General features: G+C 38.4%; 1 protein-coding gene across 3 annotated transcripts in view; it reads right to left on the bottom strand.

The window, feature by feature from the left end:
• KIF4A (kinesin family member 4A) overlaps positions 1-26,353 on the bottom strand; it is a 125,218-nt gene that overhangs the window by 72,924 nt on the left and 25,941 nt on the right. For all 3 annotated transcript variants that reach the window (XR_005386308.1, XM_038587623.1, XM_038587624.1), the window contains exons 8-10: positions 11,460-11,576; positions 10,670-10,845; positions 5,324-5,385 (exon numbers count right to left, since the gene is read on the bottom strand). Coding sequence is in view for 2 of the 3 variants with exons in the window: in XM_038587623.1 (XP_038443551.1) it covers positions 5,324-5,385; positions 10,670-10,845; positions 11,460-11,576 (355 nt within the window). In the remaining variant the exon portion in view is untranslated. The remainder of the gene's footprint in view (positions 1-5,323; positions 5,386-10,669; positions 10,846-11,459; positions 11,577-26,353) is intronic.

The raw sequence follows: 26,353 nt of genomic DNA, 5'->3' as shown, positions 1-26,353 counted from the left end.
ATACAATGGAATAGTATTCAGCCTTTAAAAGAAAGGAAATTCTGACACATGCTACAACATGGATGAAACTTGAGGATATTATGCTAAGTGAAACAAGACAGTCGTGAAAGGACAAATATTGTATGATTTCACTCATGTGAGGTGCTTAAAATAATTAGAGGAAAGTAGAATGGTGATTGTCAGGACTGAGGTGAGAGGGGGTACTGGGGTGTTAATGTTTAATGGGTATAGACTTTCAGTTTTGCAAAATGAAAAAAGTTTTGATGACAGATGGTAGTGAAGGTTGTACAATATTGTGAAAGTACTTAATGCCACTGAACTGTATACTTGAAAATGGTTAAAATGATGAATTTTATTTTATGTATATTTCACCACAATTTTTTCAAAAAGGGCCAAAGGATAAAAAAAATCTGATACAGGAACCTCCACACAGTTTTCCAGAGTGGCTGCACCAGTTCACATTCCCACCAACAGTGCAAGAGGGTTCCTTTTTCTCCGCATCCTCTCCAACATTTGTGGTTTCCTGCCTTGTTAATTTTCACCATTCTCACTGGTATGAGGAGCACTGGGTGTTATTCTGTATGTTGGCAAATTGAACACTAATAAAAAATAAATTTATTATAAATAAATAAATAAATAAATAAATAAATAAATAAATAAAATGACAAAAAAATCTGATAGAAAAATGGGATGTATGGACAGATAATTCACCAGAAAGAGATAAAAGTGGCCCCAAAACATATGAAAAAAATGTCCAAATCTACTCATAATTAAAGAAATGGAAATTAAAACAAGATACTGAGGTATAGTATGTTTCACCTATCAGATCAGCAAAAAAAGGAAAAAGTATGACAACATATTCCATTGGTGAGGCTTAGGGGAAATAGGCACTATCACAAACTGCTGTTGGGAATACAAAATGCAGTAACCCTTCTGAAGGGGAATATGGCAAATCCAACAAAATCACACATGCACTTATCTTTTGTCTCAGCAATCTCATTTCTAGAAATCTACCCTGAAGATAAATCACTAGTAATATGAAAACCAAGTAACATGGTTATTCACTGCAGTATATTCGGAATTACAAAATACTGGAAACAACCTAAATGCCTAGACATAAGAAAGAGGCTGAATTAGTATATTTGGCATATGTACACTAATAAGAGTACCATGCAGCTGTAAAAAAGAATGAGGAAGATTTCTATGAACTGATAAGAAATGATTTCCAGGGATCCCTGGGTGGCGCAGCAGTTTGGCGCCTGCCTTTGGCCCAGGGCGCGATCCTGGAGACCCGGGATCGAATCCCACGTCAGGCTCCTGGTGCATGGAGCCTGCTTCTCCCTCTGCCTATGTCTCTGCCTCTTTCTCTCTCTCTCTCTCTCTCTCTCTCTGTGACTATCATAAATAAATAAAAAATTTAAAAAAATTAAAAAAAAAAAAAAAAAAAAAAAGAAATGATTTCCAGGAAATGCTGAGAAAAGCAAAGCCACAAAGACTATCTGTAGTATACTACCATTCACATAAGAGGATATAAAAAATATATAGGTATATGCTCATTTGTACAAGCAAATACAGGAAGGTTACACCAGAAACTAAAGAGGTTGGTTGAATGTGGAGGAGGGAGAAAAAGTGGTAGAAATAAGGGTGTGATGGGAGATAAAGAGGGAATTTCACTGAATGCTTTAAAAAAATATTGTAGTAAAAACATGAACAAAATTTACCATCTTAACCATTTTTAAGTGTACAGTTCAATAAAGTATATTCACATTATCACACAATAGCTCTCCAGAACTTTTTCATCATACAAAACTGAAACTTCATACCCATTAAACAACAACTCCCTGTTCCCGCCCCTCTCCCCCAGTCTATTCTTTTACAGTTTTCTGCCATTGCTTTTATTTCTACACTGTTCTGTACCTTCAACTATAGGGACATAGACCTTTGCCTATGTTTCCTTCTGTGTTTTTTGTGTGGTTTTCCTTTTAAAAAAAATTGTGGTTGAAAAGCATATAAAACTGGGGTGTTTGGGTGGCTCAGACGGTTAAGCATCTGACTCTTGGTTTTGGCTCAGGTCATGATCTCGGGGTCATGAGATGGAGCCCCACTTTGGGCTCTATGCTCAGTGGGTTGTCTGCTTAAGATTATCTCCTCTTCCCTCTGTCCCTACCCCCACTCACGTGTGTTCTCTTTCTCTCTCTAAAGTAAGTAAATAAATCTTCAAAAAAAAAAAGACATATAAAACTTAACATTCTTAACTGGTAAGTGTACAGTTGAGTAGCGTTAAGTGTATTTACATCGTTGGTAAACAAATCTCCAGAACCTTTTAATCTTATAAAACTGAAACCTTTTAACCTTAAAGGACAACTCTCTTTTTGCCCTGCAGCCCCAGGTCACTACTATTCTACTTTCTGTTTCTATGAGTTTGACTTCTCTAAGAATCTCATGTAAGTGGAATCATACAGTATTTTTTGTGACTGGCTTATTTCACTTAGCATAATGTCCTCAAGTTTCAGTCATGCTATAACATGTAATAAGATTTCCCTCCTTTGTAAGGCTAATATTCATATATATATATTATTTATTTTCTTTATCCATTTATCCACTGATGGACATTTGTATTGCTTCCACTTCCTTGCTATTGAGAACAGTGGCGCTAGGACTATGGGTATGCAAATATTTCTTTAAGACCCTGATTTCAATTCTTTTAGATATATACCCAGCAGTGGGATTGCTAGATTATGTGGTATTTCTATTTTTAACTTTTTGAGGAACCTCCATACTGTTTTCCATAGCAGTTAAACCATTTTACAATCTTTTCAGCAGTGTACAAAGGTTCTAATTTTTCCACATCCTTGTCAACATGTTATTAACTTTTTTTATACTATCCATCCTAATGGGTGTATGGTGATATTTCATTGTGGTTTTGATTTGCATTTCTCTGCTGAGTATTTCTTTTTGTGTAACTCTAACTCTTAGAGCATGATAACATTTCATAAACCCTTCACATACTCGAAATATAATCAAATAATTAAAACCAACCAAGATATAGGGGGAATCCTAAAATGGAATACAAACAGTAACTCTGGGAACCAGTATCTTGCCTGGATACTCTAAGCCTAAAGACAAAAAGAACTGTACATAAATGCTGTAATCGAGTTCATAAAAGTGTTTCTCAAAGGGGTATGGGCTAGCAATTCTGAAACTACTTTATGTGTATATGGAACTGAATAAGTAAGTAAATAGATTGCAGATAATGAGAGCTGATTTCTCACTATTGGAAAAAGGAGTTATAAATAAAGGGAGGAGGAAAGCTAAAATGAACTCTGTAGTATTGGACTGGAATCAGAGGTATCAGTATAAGATCATGGCTTTTAATATGTGTACAGACAGATATAAAAATATAAATGAGCATATGTGTGCATTAATAGACATACAAATATTTTCTAGCTCTACTCACTGAAAGGGCATCAGTGACACCCCAGTAACAATAAGCACATATAGCACTCAGATTGGGTTTCTTTTTTTAAAAAAATTCTATTTATTTATTCATGAAAAGACACATGGAGAGAGGCAGAGACATAGGCAGAGGGAGAAACAGGTTCTCTGTGGGGAGACCAATGTGGGACTCAATCCCAAGACCCCATGATCAAGACCTGAGGCAAAGGCAGACACTCAACCACTGAGCCACCCAGGCAGGCATCCCTCAGATTGGGTTTCTAAACACTACTTTTTTTTTTCATTATATTTATGTTTTTTCTTTTTATTTTATTTATTTTTTAAAAAATAATAAATTTATTTTTTATTGGTGTTCAATTTGCCAACATATAGAGTAACACCCAGTGCTCATCCCATCAAGTGCCCCCCTCAGTGCCCGCCAACCAGTCACCCCCACTCCCCGCCCTCCTCCCCTTCCACCACCCCTAGTTCGTTTCCCAGAGTTAGGAGTCTTCCATGTTCTGTCTCCCTTTCTGATATTTCCTACCCATTTCTTCTCCCTTCCCCTCTATTCCCTTTCACTATTATTTATATTTCCCAAATGAATGAGACCACATAATGTTTGTCCTTCTCCGATTGACTTATTTCACTCAGCTTAATACCCTACTTTCAAATAAAAAATACCAGGGCTCTTTTGAGATATGGTTGGTTCTAGAATTGGGACAGATAAGGAAAATACAAGATGAGTGTGGAACATCTCATGGAAATGCTTAAAAACTAGAGGGTGGGGGAGCCTGGGTGGTTCAGTCAGTTGAGTGGCAGACTGGATTTTGGCTTAGGTTATGATCTCTGGGTTCTGGGATCAAGCCCCACATGGGGGTTCAGTGCTCCGCAGGGAGTCTGCTTGAGGATTCTCTCCCTCTGCCCCTCTCCTTGCTCACGTGCACTTTCTCTCTCATGGATGAATAAATATTAAAAAAAAACTAGAGGATGTATTAAAGAACATAAGAACCACCCTGAAAGAGCTCCTACTGGACAAAGCAGGAACAATTTGAGTAATAAAACAAATAATCATAGTATTGGATATTAACCCATAGAATAAACCCATGTGTCTATGTTATATATATAGTCTTCATTATACATACATATTATATTTTATTTATGTATAATGAAGAATTTTCTGTACAGTCTATACATAGACTATTATTTTTTTTTAAAGATTTTATTTATTTATTCATGATAGTCACACAGAGAGAGACAGAGAGGCAGAGACACAGGCAGAGGGAGAAGCAGGCTCCATGCACCGGGAGCCCGATGTGGGATTCGATCCCGGGTCTCCAGGATCACGCCCCGGGCCAAAGGCAGGCGCCAAACCGCTGCGCCACCCAGGGATCCCTATACATAGACTATTATATATAGTCTTCATTATACATACATATATATATATATATGTATATATATATATATAAAAGGGGAAAAGAAACAGCTCTTCCTCACAGTAGAATTCCAATTAATAAATTTTTTTAAAGATTCTATTTATTTATTCATGAGAGACACAGAGAGGCAGAGACATAAGCAGAGGGAGAAGCAGACTCTTTGCCAGGAACCCAATGAGGGACACGATCCCTGGACCCCAGATCATGCCCTGGGCTGAAGGCAGATGCTCAACCACTGAGCCACCCAGGTGTCCCCCAATTAATAAAATTCTGAGGCCAGAACCCATGATCTTTCTATCACATCAGGCTGCCTCAAAGCTAACTACAAGTTTGGCAAGATCCCTACCTTGATGCCACATGCTACCAGAAACTTTACTCAATCCGGGGAAAACAACCACAGGAGAAATGACCTCCGCTAGAATATACATTTAAAATTAATCTATGACTCTTACTTTATAGATCCAGGCAGGGTACCTCCATGGGCTTGTAGCAACAAAACCTGTAGCTGTTGTACCTGGGAAAAGCAAAGAAAAATAGTCAACTAATCACAGATCAAAAGCTATTTACCCCTTATCAGCTAAATTACTACAGTTAGCCAGAGTAAATTTATTTGATAGCTATGGAATCTAAGATATATCTTAGGCATTACAGAATGCCTCAGGGTTGATGAGTCAATGATAAAAGTCCAAACAGCATTATATGAATGACTAGTACTTGGAAGATGAGTTGTTCTTTTTACCTAAGCATCTTAATAGCTTTTTATTGAGCATCTATTTTTTTTAGCATCTATTTTTTAAAAACCAAACTCAGCACTGGGCTAGGTAATGTGAGGGGGGATTCTCATGTGCCCATGAGAATAAACTCTTGTGTCTTATTGTCAAGTTTATAATCTAGTTGGCAAAGAGAAGCCTATGGCCTGAAATAGAAACAATACAGGACAGAAGATGCTAATTCCTTTTTTTTTTAAAGATTTATTTATTTATTCATGAGACACAGACTGAGAAACAGAGGCAGAGACATAGGTAGAGGGAGAAGCAGGCTCCTAGCAGGGAGCCTGATGCGGGACTCGATCCCGGATCCCAGGATCACGACCTGAGCCGAAGGCAGGCCCCCAACCGCTGAGCCACCCAGGCGTCCCAGAAGATGCTAATTCTTAAAGTACAGTTAAGTACTTTAGGGTTCTGAGAAGAAGCAAATTAATGAAATTCCAGAACAGTCAAAACCAGAGTGTACATGCAATCATCCTCTCCCACATGGAACCCCCTGTTCAGCAGGGTGTCTGCATCTCCCTCTGCCCTTCCCCCTTGCTCGTTGAGTGCTTTCTCTCAAATAAATAAAATCTTAAAAAAGAGAATATGTTCAAGTGTCTCCTGTCTTAAAGCAAAAGCGCCCCTCTCAATCCCATTTCTATCTCTTTTGCCCTATTTCTCTCCCTCACAAAGTTTGAGAGAAGAGGGCAAGCCCTGGTGGCTCAGTGGTTTAACGCCGCCTTCGGTCCAGGGCCTGATCCTGGAGACCCAGGATCAAGTCCCATGTCAGGCTCCCTGCATGAAGCCTGCTTCTCCTTCTGCCTGTGTCTCTGCCTCTCTCTGTGTGTCTCTCATGAATAAATAAAATCTTAAAAAAAAACAAAGTTTGAGAGAAGAGTCTATACTCATTACATCCATTTCCTTTTATTCACCCCTCACTTGCTCCTCAAACTAGTCTTTTTTTTTTTAGACCCCTTATTTGAGAGAGAGAGGGCATGAATGGTGGAGAGGGACAGAGGGAGAAGTGGACTCCCTGCTAAGCAGGGAGCCTGATGTGGGGCTTGATCCCAAGACCCTGAGATCATGATGACCTGAGCCAAACAAAGGCAGATACTTAGCCACCCAGGTGCCCCTCCTCAAGCTATTCTAAGCAGATTTCTGTGCATAGCATTCCACTGAAGTAATTCTTGCTAAGGTCACCAATGTTCTGCATGTCACTATTTTTCAGTCTTCATTTTACTCGACTGGTAGCATTTGGCTTACCAGACACCATACTTTCCTGCTTTTCCTTCTATTCTCCTAGCTGATCTACTAAGGCTCTTTCTTGGTTAACCTTTGTGCCAGTTGTGCTTAGATGATAAATCCTCAAAGTTCAGTATCAGTCTTCTTGCTTTATAGACGCTCCATCAAGTCTTGTCTCTGCCTAATGGTTTCAATTACCATCTATAAAATGGTGACTTCCAAGTTTATCTCAAACACAAATCTTTCTGAATGTAGACCTTTATATTCAGTCATCTCCATGAATCTACTTTTGCTCCACTATAACCCATTTCTACACAGCAGCCAGACCAAATTAACATTGTTACCACCCTGCTTAACATTATTTTTAACATTATCCATGAGGCCTTGATCAGGTCTCTGCTTCTTCTGTAGTCTCATATTGGAATATTCTTTCCTGGCTCCCTATGCTCTAGCCATGCTGGCATTCCTTCAGTTCTTCAAATATACTATATGCCTTCCTAAATCAGGACCTTTTCAGATTTGGTATATGCCTGGCACTGTTCTAAGTGTTTTCTGTGTATTAATTCATCTAACCCTCACAAAAACCCTATGAAGCAGGTACAATTATTTCTATTTTATAGATAGGGAAACCGAGGCACAAAGAATTTGGCCAGGGTACCTAGCTATTGAGTTATAAAGCCAGCATTGGAATGTGGGCAGTGTGACTGCAGTGTCAATGCTTTTAACCACTACACTTTGCCACAAATACTTTTACTTCTCCCAGGAAGCCTCTTTCTTCTTTTCTGCATAGATAATTCCTACTCAAATCCCTCAGATCTCAACTCAAACATTGCTACCTCAGGGAAGCCTTCTCAGCTTCGATATATAACAGAAAACTCTGTTCCACAATGTCATACTACCCTATTTAGCATACTATCTCATTTTAGAAAATGATCTATTCGTATGCTTATGTGTTTGGTATTTGCCTCTCCTGCTTAGGCAGTAAGTTCCACCAAGGCAGAAATTGTGTCTGCTTTGTTCAACAATGTATTCTAACACAGTATCTGGCACATAATAGCTTTCAATATATATTTATTGTTGGAATGAATGGACAAATAAATGATTAGGAAGAAGTGTATTCTTGACAATAAAAATACACATAAAAAATAGCAAGGCAGAACGGAGTATGGCATTTTATAATTGAGATGACACTGTTAACAGGTAAATTACTTATATTTTCTACAGTGACCCCTGGGAGGGACAGAGGGAGGGAAAGGAGGAGAAGGGAAGGGAAGCTATAGACTTAACTGAATAGTAGCTATAATCACCAAGGAGGAAGGCCAGAGATGGAGTAAACACTACACAGCTGGGAAATTCTAGATTCCTAGTGGAAAGAGTACTATACCCTGGAAGGCAAGAAAACTTGACCCCTCCCCGCGCTGTTTCACACACACACAAGCCTGGGTCAATCCAATTACCTGCCTTCTCATCTCTCTACCAACCAGAGCTACTGAGCTGTTGCACAACCAGTTATATTGATACCACCACAAATGCATGCTCCTGGTCTGCTACCTCTTCCATTTCCATGATTACAAGCCTCTGTGGTCTCTTTGATCCCTCTACCCCATTATCTGGTTGCTTGCACTAAGAAGACCTTGTCTCCTACTATGCTGAGAGGATAAAGGCTGTCAGGCTGAAAACCCCTCAGTTCACCTTCTTCTCCCTCTAAATAATTGTCACTGTATTCTTCCTATCCTAACCTCTTCTCTTCTTGTCTTGGTGACAGGTATCCCTTCTACTGTCTAAGGCCAATCTCTTTTTATTTGTGCTCAGGATCTCAACTACTTAGAGATGGTCCCTTAGCAACTAGTTCCTATTCTCAGTTTCAGTCTCTCCCAACTGCTTTCTTCCACTTGATTCAAGTCTCTCCCATATTTTTAAACACAAATAGACCTGTATCCTTTGACCCTTGACTGTCTAGCTATTGCCTTCTTGAAAGAGCCTACCAGAATCCTCCACTTCCTTACCTAGCATTCACTGACCATCCCACAACAATCTGCTATCATTCCCCTGACCTTCTTCTCACTGAGGTCACCTTGATTTAAAAAAATGGACACTTTCCAGTCCTTATCTTACTTTATACCTCTTTATACATTTATACTTTTGATGGTTCTCCAAACTTTCTTCCTTATCTCCCACGATACCACTGCTTTTCTTCCTACCTGTTGACTCCTTCTTATCTTTTTGTTTTCCCTCTTTTCCTCATTCCTTAAATACTGCTGTTCCCCCCGAGTCCAGTCTTTGGCCTTCTTCTCTTCTTGGCCATTCACTCATTCAGCAAATATTTAAGAGTACCTTAAATGTGCCATGTACTCTTTGATCTCGTTCACTCTAATTTCAGATTCCATCTAAATGCTAATGACTCTCAAATCTGTATCTTCAGCTCAGACCTCTCTAGGTTAAACCCAAATGGCCAGCTATGTTTGAACAACTGTATTTAGATGTCCCCCAAGCTTTTCAAATCCAAAATGTCCCAAACTGAATCTGTTTCCATTTTCCCACCTGACCTTGTTTTCCCTCTTGTCTTCCCTGACTCAGTGATTGGTTGGTCGTACCATTTAGTCAGTTGTCTAAGCAAGAAATCCGAGAACAACCTTGATTCTCCCTGCCTGCCCTTCCACATCAAATTTGTTACCAAGCAAGCTCTATACATTCTACCTCCTTGGGTTTTTTTTCTTTCTAATTTGTACCCTTCTCTTAATTTCTATGGCTACTGTCTTTAGTTCAGGCCATAGTTCTCATCTGGGTTATTACAATAGCCTATAGTAGATCTGTGGGGGATATGTTCCAAGACCCCCAATAGATGCCTGAAGCTGCAGCTAGTACCAAACTTTATACATACTATGCTTTGTATATATACTATATACTATATTTTATTTACTATATTTTATATATAATATATTTTTATACTAAATATAGTAAAATATATACTATATTTTATATACTATACTATATACTATATTTTCTATATATACATACCTATGATAAAGTCTAATTTAGAAACTAGGCAAGTAAGAGATTGACAATAATAACTAATAATAAAATAGACCAATTATAATAATATACTATAATAAAAGTTATGGGACTGTGGTCTTCCCCACTCAAAATATCTTATTGAGATACTGCCCTTACACTTTTTCTTGTGATGATATGAGATGATAAAATATCTATGTGACGAGTGTCTAAGTGAGGTGAATGATATAGGCACTGTGACATAGTGCTTGGCTACTATTAACTTTCTGACGATATGTGAGAAGGAGAATCACCTGCTTCTAGACCATGGTTGATCATGGGTAACTGAAACTGTGGAAAGTGAAACCATGAATAAACAGGGGCACTACTATAATTTATTTTCCTACTTCTAGTCATACCCACTTCTAATCTACTTTCTCTATGCTTGCTATAGTGATCTCCCTAAAACACACATTTCACCATGTCACCTACTTATTGAAAATCTTTTAGTGGCTCCCCATAGCTTTCAGGTTGAATTACAAATTCTCTAAGAAGTCATATAAAGACTTTCAGGATCTGATTCTTGTCTTATCTCTCAGCGCTCACTTCTTTTTCAGTGAAATCTCCAATGCCACCCCCAAATCTTAGAGTGATGATAAACATGCCAATAGGAATTACTTTAAGGTTTTCCCAAACTAACAGAATGCTTAGCTCACATCTCTAAATCTCTGGTAGAGGAGAAGCTGAGAAATAGGAGCTCTATCATTCTACTCACATACTTATAATTTTTTCCATCAAATTTTAAAGCCCTTATACCTGTTGCTTCAGATGATTAAGTTCAGCTGTCTGGGGATCAATATTAACAACAGGTTTGTTCTTGATTTTTCTTGCTCTGTCAGCATAGCGAAGGGTATTTAATGTTTCTTCTAGATTGGAATCAGCAGGACTCACACAGGCTATCATAAGAGTATGGCTATTACCTCCTAGAGAATCTGAAAAAGAACAACAGGAGGAAATAAAATCAAACAAGTAAAGTGCAAGCAAAGCTATCCATTTGGGTTGGTGGCTTCAAACTCAGACCTCTAAGAAAAAAATTCTTAAGAATCTGCAAATTTCCTATTTGTGCCAGTATAAAAATACTAAGATTTTTGATGTGTAAATGATACAGTTTAGAATCTTATTCCATATGTCCCCATTCTTAAGACTTATTTCAGGAGTTAATCAGTTTAAAACAACTGGGGCCTGGCCCCAGTAAGTTAGGAGCCACTATTGGAATTAAACATTCTTAGGATGCCCCCTCTGGGTAGGTTTTAATTCTTCAAGGAATTCTGTTTAATAAGCACTAATAAACAGTAATCCAGTTTATTTTCAGGTATAAAGAACAGTTGTCACTCTATAGACTTCTTGGCTCTCAAAGGCATATATAAAGACATCTTTCCGTTACCTTAGAATCCTGCTTGCCAACAGGTCTCTTTCCTCTTTATCAATTAGATAGCTCTGTATGTGATAGTCCAACAATCTGTTTCCCTGTCCCATCTTCACCTTCTCAGCACTATTATTCTGAGTTACTCATTTATTTTTAGAAACACTCTGAAGCAGTGCTTACCTTGAAGCAGTCGAGTCAACTTGGAATCTCTGTAGGGCACAAAGCCACCCTTTTTGTCATCTCCAAGAGCACTGATTACATTTCCCAAGCACAGGAGGCCTCGGTTAATATTAATACCTAATAGCAGGAAACAAAATTCAAATTGTTTAGTAAAGCATCGAACGTACACCTGCATAAAATAAAAACCACACAGAAATATTAAATCATCAATCTTAATGAAACTTCTTGATCCTATTCACTTTTCTGAGGACAAAGGTCTAAACATTGGGTATGCACATTGAATTTGCTGGCACTTCTTGCCCTTTTCCCATAGACACAGAAATAACTATCACCGTGACAACAATCTTTGTATATTTACTTTTTTTTAAAAGTTTTTAAAATTTATTCATGAGAGACACAGAAAGAAAGAGAGGCAGAGACATAGGCAGAGGGAGAAGCAGATTCCATGCAGGACCCGATCTGGGGACCCTGGGACCATGCCCTGAGCCAAAGGCAGACACTCAACTGCTGAGCCACCCAGGCGTCCCTGTATATTTACTTTTTATATCCATTATCACATTTAATTCTTAACACTGAGAAATTAGATGAACAGCTACTTTATAATCATCTTGCTAAATTATTTTTACTATCAGTCTCACCTTACAGATAAGGAAACCAGCGCAGAGGTTCAATGACTTGTTTAAAGTCAAACAGCTGGTGAGTGGTAAGCCTGACATTCTATCTCAGGATTTCAGTTAAGTCCTATGCTCTTTCTATGACACCAACACAGGAATACATTATCTCTTGTTCCTTTAAAAGGGTTAAAGATTCTTTTATACTTCTTTATTTCCCAGCTTTTCTTCTTAAATCCTATAATAATCGCTGAGGTCCTTCTAAAGACCCTGATCTTCCCATGATTACGTTTTTTATGAAAAGGCTATATATAGTGGTTAAGTGCATGGGCTTTGGTGTCAAATAGACCTAGGTTCTAACCTGGCTCTATTACTGACTATCTATATGATTTGGGTTAAGTTCCTCTCTAAAATGAGGCAAATCTATCTACCTCATTGGGTTGTAGTGGGGAATTAAATAAGATACTTCTACAAAGTTAAATGATAAAGAAATGGGATCATTTTTGTTAATGCTACTCTACCTTTTAGTTACTTGGCCATACTTTGGACTCCCTTATAACTAGAAACAATCATATTTACAAGATCCTGAGCTCCAAAATTCCTGACTACATCCTAGTATCCTTTCGTTTCTTTCATGAATCCTGTTCTTCACCTATATTGTGACCAATTCACTGACACTTTCTTTTTTTTAAGATTTATTTTATTTATTTGAGAGAGAGTGTGTGTGTGTGAGTGGGGAGGGGCAGAAGGAGAGAGAGGAGGAATCTCAAGCAGCCTCCCCACTGAGTGCAGAGCATGACACAGGGCTCAATCTCACACCCCTGAAATCATGACCTGAGCTGAAATGGAGAGTTGGGGCACTTAACTGACTGTGCCACAGTAGGTGCCCCTACTGACACTTTCTTTTTTTTAAAATTTTTTATTTATTTGAGAGAGTGAGAGAGAGTTCGTGAGATAGCACATGAGAGACAGCATGAGGGGCAGAGGAGGGCAGAGAAAGAGAGAGAAGCAGACTCCCCACTGAGCAGGGAGACTGACATGGGGCTTAATCCCAGGACCAGAGGATCCTGACCTAAGCCAAGGCAGATGTTTAACTGACTAAGCCTGCACCTCAATACTTTCTAATACTCCCAGTAGATCATCTTCTCCCAGGCCTTAAACTGGACCCTGTGACTGATCATTTCAGTTAGGCTTTCCCAAGAACTCACCTTCCTATCATGTTAATTCCCAGGCACAGGTTAAACCAACTCTCTCTGTGTGTGTTTCTGTGTGTGTATAAGTTTCCGTAGGCTGCAAAGCTGAAGAAAGTCACATAACCAAATAAACTAGATCCATTCATTTTAAAACATTGCTATCTGACTTTAGCTGAACTCTTGGTCAATTGATAATCTTTTCTTCCTCATTCCTACTCCACTACACCAGTTATTCTAAACACTCATCATTTTCAAGACCGTAAACCTCCCTTCACTCTATTAGTGGATGATTTCAACAAATACATTGTGGAGATCAAAGTTTTCCACAGGGGAAGGTTTTCCCTCTCCTCACCTCACAGTCTTTTTTTTTTTTTTCCGGTACCGATTCCTTCTTCCCTCTCTTTGTTTCAGAGTAATAAATAACTACCTTTATTTCCCCTTCAGCCTCTGCTAGTTTCTGTTCCCTCCATTTTCTCTGGGACCCTGGATCCTTTGATCTTCTCCCTCTCCCTTAGACCTTCAACTTATTTTCCTTTCACGAATTCCTTCTTTTCAGTCTTTGTACATGCTCAAATCTCCCCAAACTAAAACAAAACAATCCCCTTAAGCAATCATCCCTTTCTTGTTCCTTTATTGCTAACCAAAAGGGATACCATTTTTCAGGGCCATTTATCCTATCAGGATGTGAGGGAGAGTCTGTTGAGATTTATCAAAGCTGCTCACCAAAACCTGTACTAATTCTTGTATTAGTTCATTCCTTTCTTTTCTTTCCCCTTTGAGCCCATAAGAACACTGGCCATCTTGTTGGCTCATATCCCATCTGGGATGTAAAAGAGAGACTGGAGATTTTTCCAACCTGCTGAGCAAAACATCCATCTATAGTTTCATACAAGAACAACAATAAAAAGATCTAGATGAACCCCGAGAAGAATCTATGGCAACCATGATCTAAGCAAGAATGATACACTTGAGTATGCAGAGGCTGTTTTGTGTTCTTCAAATAAGAATTAGGGCTCTGGAATAGAAAGGAGCAAGGGTAGTGAATCTCTAGAAAGAAACCATCACAAAACAGGATTTGATTTCCTGTTGTTAAGAGATTTTAAAATGATAAGTTCTTGACATGGATGTACTATACATCATAACGTCTGAGAAGCACATGTTTGCAGAGATTTAAAATCTGACCAAGAACGGCTATGGAGGAAAATGTCCAGATAAAATTCTAAAACCTAAATTCTCTAAGATTGAGAATATATCAAACAAGGAGAGGATCAAGAATACTACTTGACATTTCTGGGTATTTATTTACTATGGCAACAAATAAATAGTAGAGATTTTAACTTGAAAGGGAAATATAACTTGCATCATGGAGGCATGTTGCAACAAGTTTCAGAACTAGAACAGAAGTAACAGGGGAGAAAAACCAGGTAGCAGAGAAATGCAGTAGCTCCATATAGAGCAGCTCTCAACTGGGGATAATTTTGCTTTTTAAGGAACATTTGGCAATATCTGGAAACATTTTGGTTGTCACAATTTGTGGGTGGCAGTGAATGCTACTGGCATATAGTGGGCAGAGGACGAGGATGCCACTAACATCCTACAAGGCACTGAACAGCCCCCAAAATTATTTGATCTAAAATGTCAATAGTGCCAGTTGAGAAACTCTTCTCTATAGGTGAAGAAAATATCTATGAGCCTAAGGTAGGTAGCCGAGTAAAATAGGGTGAAAAACAGAAGTAGTTTTATATTACTAATATGGTCCACCTAGTCAGAGAGAAAGGGAATCATCTGTTACTGCAATGTATCACAAAACTTACAGGAGTAAATACTGAGAAGGTATAGAGTAAAAGGGAATTTGATTAAGAGACAGAATCTTGTTCACACTCTGCCTCTGCCACTTACTCATAATGTATGACCTTGAACAAGCCACTGAAACTTTCCTTTATTCATAAAATAGCTGTATACATACCTTACCTCGTGGGACTATGATAAAAATCAAATGTGATCTACAGAGTGCTACCTACACAGAAGTTTTTATTAATGGGGTAGACAAACTCAAATAATTTGGTTATCTATCCACTAAGCTATGTGATGCTGAAAGCAGAGCACCTCATAAATTCCTAATGTACTCTGATGACAGTTTCGTCACTCAGAAGATACTATGAGTAAATAAGAAAAATGGCTGCTTTGGCCTTCAAGCCGACACACACGGGAGAGCTGATTATATAAGTAAAATGATGGGAATCTGTTTGTTGGGGACCAAGGGGCATGGTTAAACACTAGTATGCTAGCTGTTAAGAAAACAGATCTCCAAAATTCAGGATAAAGGACAGCTAACTTTCTGGGAGCAGGACATCTAGGGGAAAAAGGACAGAAGGCTTTCAAAACATAAAATGTAATTGTCTAGTCACAAATTATTTCAATAAAATAATCAATGTAGCTTCATAGAAATCAATGTGGCAAAGAAACTCATACACAAAAAGAACACAGAGCATTATAGGAAGCTCTGTTCAAACACAGGAGATTGACTACTGGCATTTCTCTCCTCTTCCAACTAAAACATCACTAAAAGGAATTTTAAAAGTACTCACTCACAAGATCCCAGAACAAAGAAGAGAAATATCAGTAGACAGGAGGTTAACATATTTTTTAGAGTACAGGTGGAGAAGCAATAACTGACTTAGCAAGATGGAAGAAGCCTCAATCTAAAGAGCCTACAGGGGGACAAAAATGATGATAGTGATAATAACAGCTAAGTTTATATAGTATTTGCTATAAGCCAGACACCATCCTAAGTACTTTATACATATTAACTCATTTAATCTTCCCAACAGTCCTATAAAGTATGATTATCCCTACATTGACATATATGAGAGTTGAAGCACAAAGGGGTTAGGTAAATTGCCCAAGGTCACACAGCTAAGAAGTGGCAGTCATTATTCAAATATAGGCAGTCTGGCTTCAAAGTCCATGGTCTTAATCTCTATGTTCTATGGAAATGAGCTGATATGGTCACTTAGCACCAGGTACACTGGAAAGAGGACAGACTTGAGGCTGAAAATAAAGGACTAGTAGAAAATGTGTATACAGAACTCTGGAATTCTCAAGTCTCTGCCCCAGAGCCATGCAACTACTGTGTTCCCCATTCTCAATCATTCCTAGTCTACTTAATGGGATAGTTTTTCTAATACCCACACATTAAATGTTGACATTCTCTTGAAACTGTCTTCAGCTCTATTCTCCCTATATATACTCTCCCAAGGTTACTTTATACAGCCTAGAGTTTTAATAAAACTCTAGTAATGAGTCCCTAATCTGCATCTCCAAACAATTCCTCTTTCCTGTTGTCCAAAGCTGTATTTTGGCTACCTACTGAATAGCCAATGGGTTATGCCCATGAGGCCTTGAATGAAATACCAAACAAAACAGAATTCACCTTTCAATGCCAATCTATTTCACCTCCAGGACTGTTCCTTTTTATTTTCTCTCCATCTAACCAGTCATCCAACAAACAGCAAACCTGAGATATTCTGGACACTTTCTCGTTTCTCACCCCACACATCTGAGTCCTTTTCATTGAATACTTAGTAAATAGGTACAATGTTCTAGGCACTGTGCTAGTTACTAGACATACAAAGATGAGTAAGTCACAATCCCCACTCTCAAGGAGTTCATAATCTAAAGGGAGAGATGGACACAAACAAAAATAATTGCAAATATAACATTAAAGGAAAAGATGTGTATAGTAAAAATAGGTTCTTGTAAGGAGGAGTGGTAAATTTTACCTGGGAAGGTAAAGGAGGGTTTCAGAAAATAATTAAAACTTTGAGCTGAATTGTGAAGGATGACTAGAACAGTGCCAATGGAGGAGAGAAGGGTAGGAAAGAAGAATGTAAGGGCATTCCAGGGCAGAAGTAGCGTATGTCAAGGCACATATTTGTGAGGAGCTATGGGTAGTTCAGTATCAATACAATGTAAGGTATGAGATGGAAAGTGACAAATAAGGAGTTTAGAGGACAGCTAGGGAGAGATCATAAGTGCATGACAGATATGTAAGTCTCAGGTGTTTATATTTATCCCATAGGTCAGTGGTTTTTGAATGGTATTCCTCAGAACCTCAGGGATACTTCAGGGAATCGCAGAAATCCTTCAGAGTCTCTGCAACTGTAATTTGGGATTTGTGGGGGGGATTTGTATTTTTAAAGTTTTTTATTGTGATAAAATATGCATAATATAAAAGTTACCATTTTAACCATTTCTAAGTATACAGCTCAGTGGCATTTACATTTACACTGTTGTGTAACCATTACCACTATTTACAATTATTTTAAGCATTTTAAAAACTGCCTTTAAACAGCTCACTTCAATGTGCTATATTTCAAATCTCAATATACTGGAGTCTACCAACACATTATCTTGTGTAGCAAGGTTAATGAAGTTTCCTGCAGTCTTTGAAAATACCTCTAATATTTGTGCATACATTTGACCTTCATGCAAATGTGTATTTTTAGGTTGTGGCTTTGCAGAGACTCTTCCCTGGTCACATGCTCGTGCATGGAAAATTGTTCAAGTTATCCTATGGAAAATTGTTCAAGTTATCCTACCACTATACACGAGTTTGTAGTAAAACACTAGAGAGAGGCAGTTACTCAATTCACCCACTCCTCACTGCTTCAGTCAGGTGGGTAGTATCAAATGGATGTCACAATCTACATGTCCACTGATGGATGAATGCATATACAGAATTCGGTGTGCACACACACATACATATGATGAGATACTATTGAGCCAATAAAAGAAGGAAATCTTGTCTTTTGCAACATGGATGAACCTTGAGAACATTATGCTAAGTGAAATAAGTCAGATGGGGAAAGAAATAGTGTAGGATCTCACTTATACATAGAATCTTAAAAAGCTGAACTAGAATAGAATGGTGGCTGCTAGAGGCTGAGGGGTGGGAGAAATGGGGAGATGATTGTCAAAGAATAAAAACTTCCAGCTATTAGATAAGTTCTAGGGACCTCATGTAAAGCATGGTGACTATAATTAACAGTACTGTATTCTATACTTGATAATTATTAAGAGAGTAAATCTTAAATGTTATCACCACACACACACATACACACACACACACACACGGTAATTATGTGAAGGAACAGAGGCATTAACTAACCTTATTGTGGTAATCATTTCATAATATATACATGTATCAAATCATCACATTGTATACCTTAAACTTACATATGTTACATGTCAATAATATCTCAATAAAGCTGGGAAAAAAGATTTAATGAGATAGCACAGATGAAGAACTTAGCCAATGGCACTCACAAAAAAAAATTTCAGGGCTTCTTGTAAACTTCGCAAGTATCCTATTAGGCATTTATAGTTATTACATAACATAAACTAGGAAAGCTACTAGTAGTGATACAACTTTGGATTTAAATGTTCTATCATTTGAAACTCCTGGATCATTTTAATAATTGAAGAGAATCCTGAAGTTGTAAAGTGGGCTGTTAAGAAGTATTTATAATTCGCAACTACATATCAGTATGAATCACGATTTTCTTGATAATGTGTCACTAGACTGAATTATAGGAAAAATTAGAGCAAAACCTTCATTAAGATTCTGTCATCCAGAATCCCCATCATGTCATATATTAAGAATGAAGAATGTTCACTAGAGGTTAGTTTGTAATAGCAAAAGTCTGGAACCAATCTAAATGTTCATCAGTAGGGGAATGGCATAATAAATACAATGGTATATCTATATGATATATAGACATGAAAAAGTACATGGTAGAGATGTAGAAGTTAACATGGAACAACCTCCAATATATATTCATTCAGTGAAAAAAATAAAGGGTAGACTTGAATAGACTACCTTGTATGCTTCCATTTGTATAGAAAGAGAAAATATCTAGAAATGTGGATTAGGGATTTAGGAAAACAGAAGAATTTACTTTTCATTATACTGCATTTTTAAAAAAGTTATTTCAAAACACTTATTCAGATTCACAGGAAGTTGCAATGAAATGTCCAGGAAGGTCTTGTGGTGAATGGTAACATACTGCATAGCCAGAGTACAGTATCAAAACCAGAAAGTTAACATTGGCATAATCCCCAGAGTTTATTCAGATTTCAGCAGTTTTTACACGGTGTGTGTGTATGTGTAGCGGGGGGGAGGGGGTCCATGCAGTTTTTTACTTGTATAACTTCATGTAATCATCACTAAAATCAAGATACAAAACAGTCCTATCACCACACGGGCTCTCTTGTGCTACCCTTTATAGCCACACCTATCCTCCCCCGCAGTCCCTAACCTCTATCAACCATTAATCTGTTCTCTCCTATAACTGGACTATATCAAGAATTTTGGTTTTGGTTATTACAAACAGAGCAGCTTTGAACATTCCTGTACAGATTTTTATGTGAACATAAACTTCCTCTGGGATAAATGTCCAATAGTGCAATTACTGTATTGTTTGGTAAGAACATATTTAGTTTTAGAAGAAACTGTTTTCCAGAGTGACTATAGCTTTCTACATTCCCACCAGCAATCTATGAGAGATCCAATTTCTCCACATTCTTACCAGCATTTGGTATTATTACTATTTTTTCTTTTAGGTATTATGAGAGCTGTGCAGTGATATCTCATTGTGGCACTTGTATTTCCTTAATGACTAAAGATACCAAACATCTTTTCATGTGGTTATTTGCCATCTGTATGTCCTCTTTGGTGAAATATCTGTGTCTTTTGCACACTTTGGAGTTGGATTGTTTTTTACTACTAAGTTTTCAGAGTTCTTCATATGTTCTAGGTATGAGTCCTTTGTTGTACTGCATTTTTTATAATGGAAAATTTTATGATATGCCAGTTAATATAAAGAAAGAAATTGTAATTATAAACTAGCTATAATATTCTTATTGTTTGAAGACTGACTTATGTTATAAATCTGAAATTATATATTTACGTGAATATAAAATCCGTTCTTTTATTTATTTCTAATGTTAGAGTTTGTTGTAAGATTTCACTTAGAGTTCTGCTTTAAAGTGAAAGCAGATAAAACATCTGCTGTAGATGCTGGAAACAAATCAAAGTGTTTTGGGAGAGGGAGAAGAGAGGGAGGGGCAGAGGGAGAGAGAAAATGTTAAACAGGCTCCACGCCCAGGGCAGAGTCCCACCCAGGGCTCGATCTCATAACCCCAAGATCATGGCCTGAGCCTAAATCAAGAGCTGGATGCTTAACAGACTGAGCCACCAAGGCACCCCACAAATGGAAGGCTTTAAAGAGGGGGCATAGAAACATCGGGGTGCAGGTGTCCCGGCGTTTCATTGCATTTGTATCTTTGGGGTAAATCCCCAACAGTGCAATTGCTGGGTCGTAGGGCAGGTATATTTTTAACTGTTTGAGGAACCTCCACACAGGAAGGAGCCTCGGTGTCCAACGAAAGATGAATGGATAAAGAAGATGTGGTTTATGTATACAATGGAATATTACTCAGCTATTAGAAATGACAAATACCCACCATTTGCTTCAACGTGGATGGAACTGGAGGGTATTATGCTGAGTGAAGTAAGTCAGTCGGAGAAGGACAAACATTATATGTTCTCATTCATTTGGGGAATATAAATAATAGTGAAAGGGAAAATAAGGGAAGGGAGAAGAAATGTGTGGGAAATATCAGAAAGGGAGACAGAACGTAAAGACTGCTAACTCTGGGAAACGAACTAGGGGTGGTAGAAGGGGAGGAGGGCGGGGGGTGGGAGTGAATGGGTGACGGGCACTGGGTGTTATTCTGTATGTTAGTAAATTGAACACCAATAAAAAAAATAAAAAATAAAAAAATAAAGAGGGGGCATACATGATTGGATTTGGATTTCATAAATACTACTTTGGTCATCAGTTAGAAGGTATATTTGGGAATAAAAATTGGTTTTTAAGAAACCATTTAGGATGTTATTTTAACAGTTCAGGTGAGCGACCTCCAAGGACTAGAACAATGGAAAATGAATAAAGGAGATATAAGTCAAAGATATTTAAGACATAAGAAAGACACAACCAAGCAACCTTTTCAATGTGGGAGATGAGAAAGAATAAGAATGAATTACAACATGTGCTCATAATCTAGGAGTAAGGCAGATATACATTCATCTAGCCAGCCAACAGTTACTGAACACCAACTGTGTTCCAGGCACAGTGCTTGGAATAGGTGACAGGAAAAGAAGAACTGGTCTTTATGTTCAAGGAACTCAAAGTCTAATGAGAAAAACAAACAATTACAGTGAAAAGGGAGAATGCAGGGAGACTTGGCAGGGTGGCAATTGACTGGGAAAGGAAGTAATCTTCTATATTGTGATAAGGTTTTAGATTATAGGCTTTTAGGTAAATGCATTTGTCAAAACCCATTTAACACACTGAAAATTTGTGCTTTCCATTATAAATTCCACATTAAAAAATATAAACAAATATTGAAATCCAGTTAATAACACATAAGCTTAAATATTTAGGAGGAAGTGTACTAATACGTGCAATTTACTTTAAAATGCATTTAAAAAAGAATATGGCTTAATGAGTGGATAGACAGATACGTAGCAAAGCAAACATAGTAAAATGTTAGTGGTGGAATTCAGATGCTAAGTATAGGGCTATTCCTGTAAAATCTTTTAACTTTGTTGTATCTTCAAAAAATTCATAGTAAAATGTTAAGAAAAAACACTAAGGACAGCAGCTGATGGACTGACCCATATTAGAGGTTTCATAGGTGGGTGACATCTGAATTGTGAATTGAAATATTAGTAAGAATTGTCAGTCAGATCAAATGGGAGCAAGAACTCAGGCATTCAATCAGGACCAACTATGAGTCAGGCACTATGCCAGGCCCTAAGGATTCAAGGATGAGTAAGACACCTTTGCCTGACTTGTTGTCTACTGGGGGAGTCAGCCATTTTAGGAGATGACAGTATCAGAGTCGGGTTAGTGTTAGTGCAGGAAAGAGGTAAGCACGGGATGGCAGCAGGGGACTGAAAGTGGTCAGACAGAGTTTCTTCCAGGGGATGAAATCGAAGCTGAGTACTGAAGGGCAAAAACCAAAATTAGCCATGTGAAAACAGAAGGAAGGCATTTCCAGTGGAAGAAGCAGACGTGCAAAGAAGCAGAGAAAAGAAGGAACTTGGCACACTTAGAATGGCTAAGCAGTTTGCAAGGAAGGGGTGGGGAGTGAGGAAGGCAGCTAGGGCTAGAGCACAAAGGTCATGCCAAACATGGTGATACAAAGTGAGGAGCTATGAGAGGAGCTTTAAGCAGGGATATCCAGTTTAGGAAAACACCTTGTCTGCTGAGTGGTAGATGGCTTGGAAGGGTAACTAACTGAAAAAGATGCGGAGATCAGCAGGAATGCTTGGTGTAAGCTAAGAAAATGCTGAAGGCATGAACTAAGGTAGTGGTAGTAGGGTCAGAGAAAAGAAAGTGATTTGAAAGACGAGAAAGTAAGACTGAAAAGAGCTTGGCGACTGATGGGATTGGGAGAAGGAGCCAGTGTGAAGGAAGAGCATGGCTTGATGCTCTTGTTTCTGGCATGGATGACTGAGGGGATGTTGGTGTTATATAATGAAGGTGACAGAAGGGCAGGCTTAGCAAAAGCAGGGAGGGATGAGGAGTTCAGTTTTAGATATGTGGGATGGGAGTTATCTTTGGGACATCTATGAGATGCCCTACAGGCAACTACATTTAAAGCCTGAAATGTAGATGTGAGATTTGGACTGGGTAGCATATAGGCAGGAGTTATAAGCATCTAAGTGGGTGAGCCCACCTAGGGTGGTGCATAGGTGGCAAGGTGATGGGCTTAAACAGTGGGAAGAGGAAGAAAAAAAAAATCCCAGGGCAGAACCTGGGCTGTTGCAGGTATGGGTGGATGGAAGAAGAGGAGCCTGAGAGAGTCCTCAGAAAGAAGAAGCCCAGGAGATGGCAGTGTCACAGATCCAAGGGAGGAAGGAGACCATCCAGATGAAGGGGCAGGGTTCAGACACTGTGGAGTCACCAACTAAGAAAAGGACTAAAAAGAGCCTAATGGGTCCAGTTTTTCAGGTCACTGGGTGACCTCAGCAGGGACCGTTTCAATGGGATGAGGATGGAAGGCTGGCAAAAAGTCCGGGTAAAAGGGAAAAGGAAAAGAACAGTAATATGAGGAGGATGAAGGATGTTGTTCTGTTTTAAAATGGGAAAGACACATCAGAATGCTTCTATGTTAGGGGGCAAGGGAAAGTCAGTAAAAAAGGAGAGGTTAAAAAAGCACAGGAGGAATGTGACATTTGATGGAACCAGATTTGCAAGGCAGTGGAGAGGGAAAAAAACCCAGTAGAGAACATACAAGTACAATAGCACAGAGATCTGAAACAAGAGTACTGTTTGGAAATGATGGGTAGACTTCTATGGTTGGAACCTTTTAGTTTGTAGGCAAGTGGTGGAGATAAAGCTGACAATCTAGAGGGGCAAGAAATTGACAATGTAGTCCCCTGGTACTACACAGTCTCAAGGAGAAAAAAATACATTTGAAGATGAAATGGTTACAAGGGCAACATTGAAAATCTAAGCCTTAGGTTGGAAAAATGGCTATACTGTAGACAGTTTGATGGGGGAGGAAAAGACAACTGCATTCTGGGAGAGAAGAGATGGCTGTGATGAAAGCACATGGGAGCCAAAATTAGCAAGGCACATTGTGAAGGCTGCATAGCTGGGGTGGAGAATGTGGGCAGAGGAAGCTGTAAAGACAGCTGAGGAGGTAGGCTGGGACCAGGGTACAAAGGGTCTGGAAGGCCTGGCTATGGTTTTTAGATTCCATCCTGGAAGCAATGATATACCACTTAGTTTCTAATCAGGGAAAGTACCACGTACAAAGCGGTATTTTAAGGAGGTTGGTGTAGGTATGGTATTTAGAATGGAATGCCTCCTAGGAGCCAAAGGATGAGGAGGCTCTTCACCAGGTACGCAGGGTGAAGCCACGGACTTTGTAGAGGCAGCAGGAACAGACTGGAAGTGGGTGCATCTCTACAATACTGCTAAGGAAGAACTAACAGCAGGTAGTGGGTACTCATTCCTAATCGAGGAGATCATGCTGGGTGCAATAATTAGCATAATGGAATAGGAAGAAGAAAAAGCAAAATAGAATGAAAAGGAATAGTTTGAGTTAGAGAAAGAACTAAGAGAATGGTGATTTACAAACCAGAGTTTCAAGAAGACTATGTCCAAATGTTAATGCCACTAAGAGGTCAGGTTAAGATGGGCACTGGAAAGAACCAGTTCGTTTTGGTCATTAAGATATCACGGATACTGTTTTACATAGTGGTTTTAGCAAGGTAGTCTGATAAAGACAGACTACCAAGAGAGTGAATTAGGTTCCTAGATAGACAAAAATCAATATTAAAAAATAAATTTATTTCCATATACCAAAAACAAAGTTAAAATATAAAATTTTAAAATATTCTACTTAAGCTAGTTATATGGGTTTGATCAATTTGTGAAAATTCAGTAAGCTATTTGCTTATATGTAATTTCCTGGTTTCAAAGATTTATTTATATATTTATTTGAGAAAAAGCGAGAGAGGAGGGGAAGGAGCAGAGGGAAAGGGACAAGCTGACTCTGTGCTGAGCATGGAGCCTGATGCGAGGCCTGATCTCACAACCTTGAGCTGAAATCAAGAGTCAGACACTTAACAGACTAAGCCACCCAGATGACCCAATTTCCTGGTTTTATATTATACTTCAATTAGAAAGATTTTAAAGTATCACTTCTAAACCCATAACTATATGGTCAATTAATCTTTGACAAGCAGTAAAGCACATCCAATGGGAAAAGGACAGTCTCTTCAACAAATGAGGAGTGGTGTTGCGGAAACTGGACAGCAACATGCAGAATCAAACTGGACCACTTTCTTACACCAGACACAAAAATAAATTCAGAATGGTTTAAAGACCTAAATGTGAGACCTGAAACCATCAAAATCCTAGAGAAGAACACAAGCAGGAACCTCTTTGACATTGGCCATAGCAATTTATGACATATCCGATAATGGGTTAGTAACCAAAATATAAAAGGAATTTATAAAAACTCAACACCCCCAAAACAAATAATCCAATTAAAAAATGGGCAGAAGACATGAATAGACATTTCTCCAAAGAGGACATATAGATGGCTAACAGACATGTGAAAAGATGTTCAACATCACTCATCATCAGGGAAATGTGAACCAAAACTATAATGAAATATCACCTCACACCTGTCAGAATGGCTAAAACCAAGAACATAAGAAGCAACAGGTTTTAGAGAGGAGTGGAGAAAGGGGAACCCTCCTGCAATGTTGGTGGGAATGTAAACTGGTACAGCCACTCAGGAAAATAGTTTAGAGGTTCCTCAGAAAGTTAAAAATAGAACTACCCCATGACCCAGCAATCGCACTACTGGGTATTTACCTAAAGAATACAAAAACACTAATTCAAAGGGATACATGCACCCCTATGTTTATAGCAATATTATTTATAATAGCCAAGATATGAAAGCAGCCTAAGTATCCACTGATTGAGGAACAGATAAATAAGAAGTGATATATATATATATAACGGAATATATTGGAACTTTGCCATTTGCAAGGACGTGGATAGAGCTACAGGGTAAGATGCTAAGCAAAGTAAGTAAGAGGGATGCCTGGGGGGCTCAGTGGTTGAGTGTCTGCCTTCGGCTCAGGGCATGATCCCAATCCAGGGATCAAGTCTCACATTGGGCTCCCTGCGAGGAGCCTGCTTCTCCCTCAGCCTATGCCTCTGCCTCTCTCTCTGTGTATCTCTCTTGAATAAATAAATAAAATCTTTAAAAGAAAGTAAGTCAGAGAAAGACCAATCTCATATGATTTCACTCATATGTGGAATTTAAGAAACAAAACAAATGAGCCAAAGGGAGAAAACAAAACAAATGAGCCAAATAAGAACAAATAAGAACAAATAAGAAACAAAAGAAATGAGCCAAAGAGAGAGAGACAGACAGACAAACCAAGAAACACTTAATTATAGAGAACATACTGATGGTTACCAGAGGGGGT

This window comes from Canis lupus, chromosome X (genome assembly GCF_011100685.1).
Source record: "Canis lupus familiaris isolate Mischka breed German Shepherd chromosome X, alternate assembly UU_Cfam_GSD_1.0, whole genome shotgun sequence".
Taxonomy (NCBI): domain Eukaryota; kingdom Metazoa; phylum Chordata; class Mammalia; order Carnivora; family Canidae; genus Canis; species Canis lupus.
The sequence above is the reverse complement of the archived record's forward strand: the minus strand, read 5'-3'. Positions and strand labels throughout refer to the sequence as shown.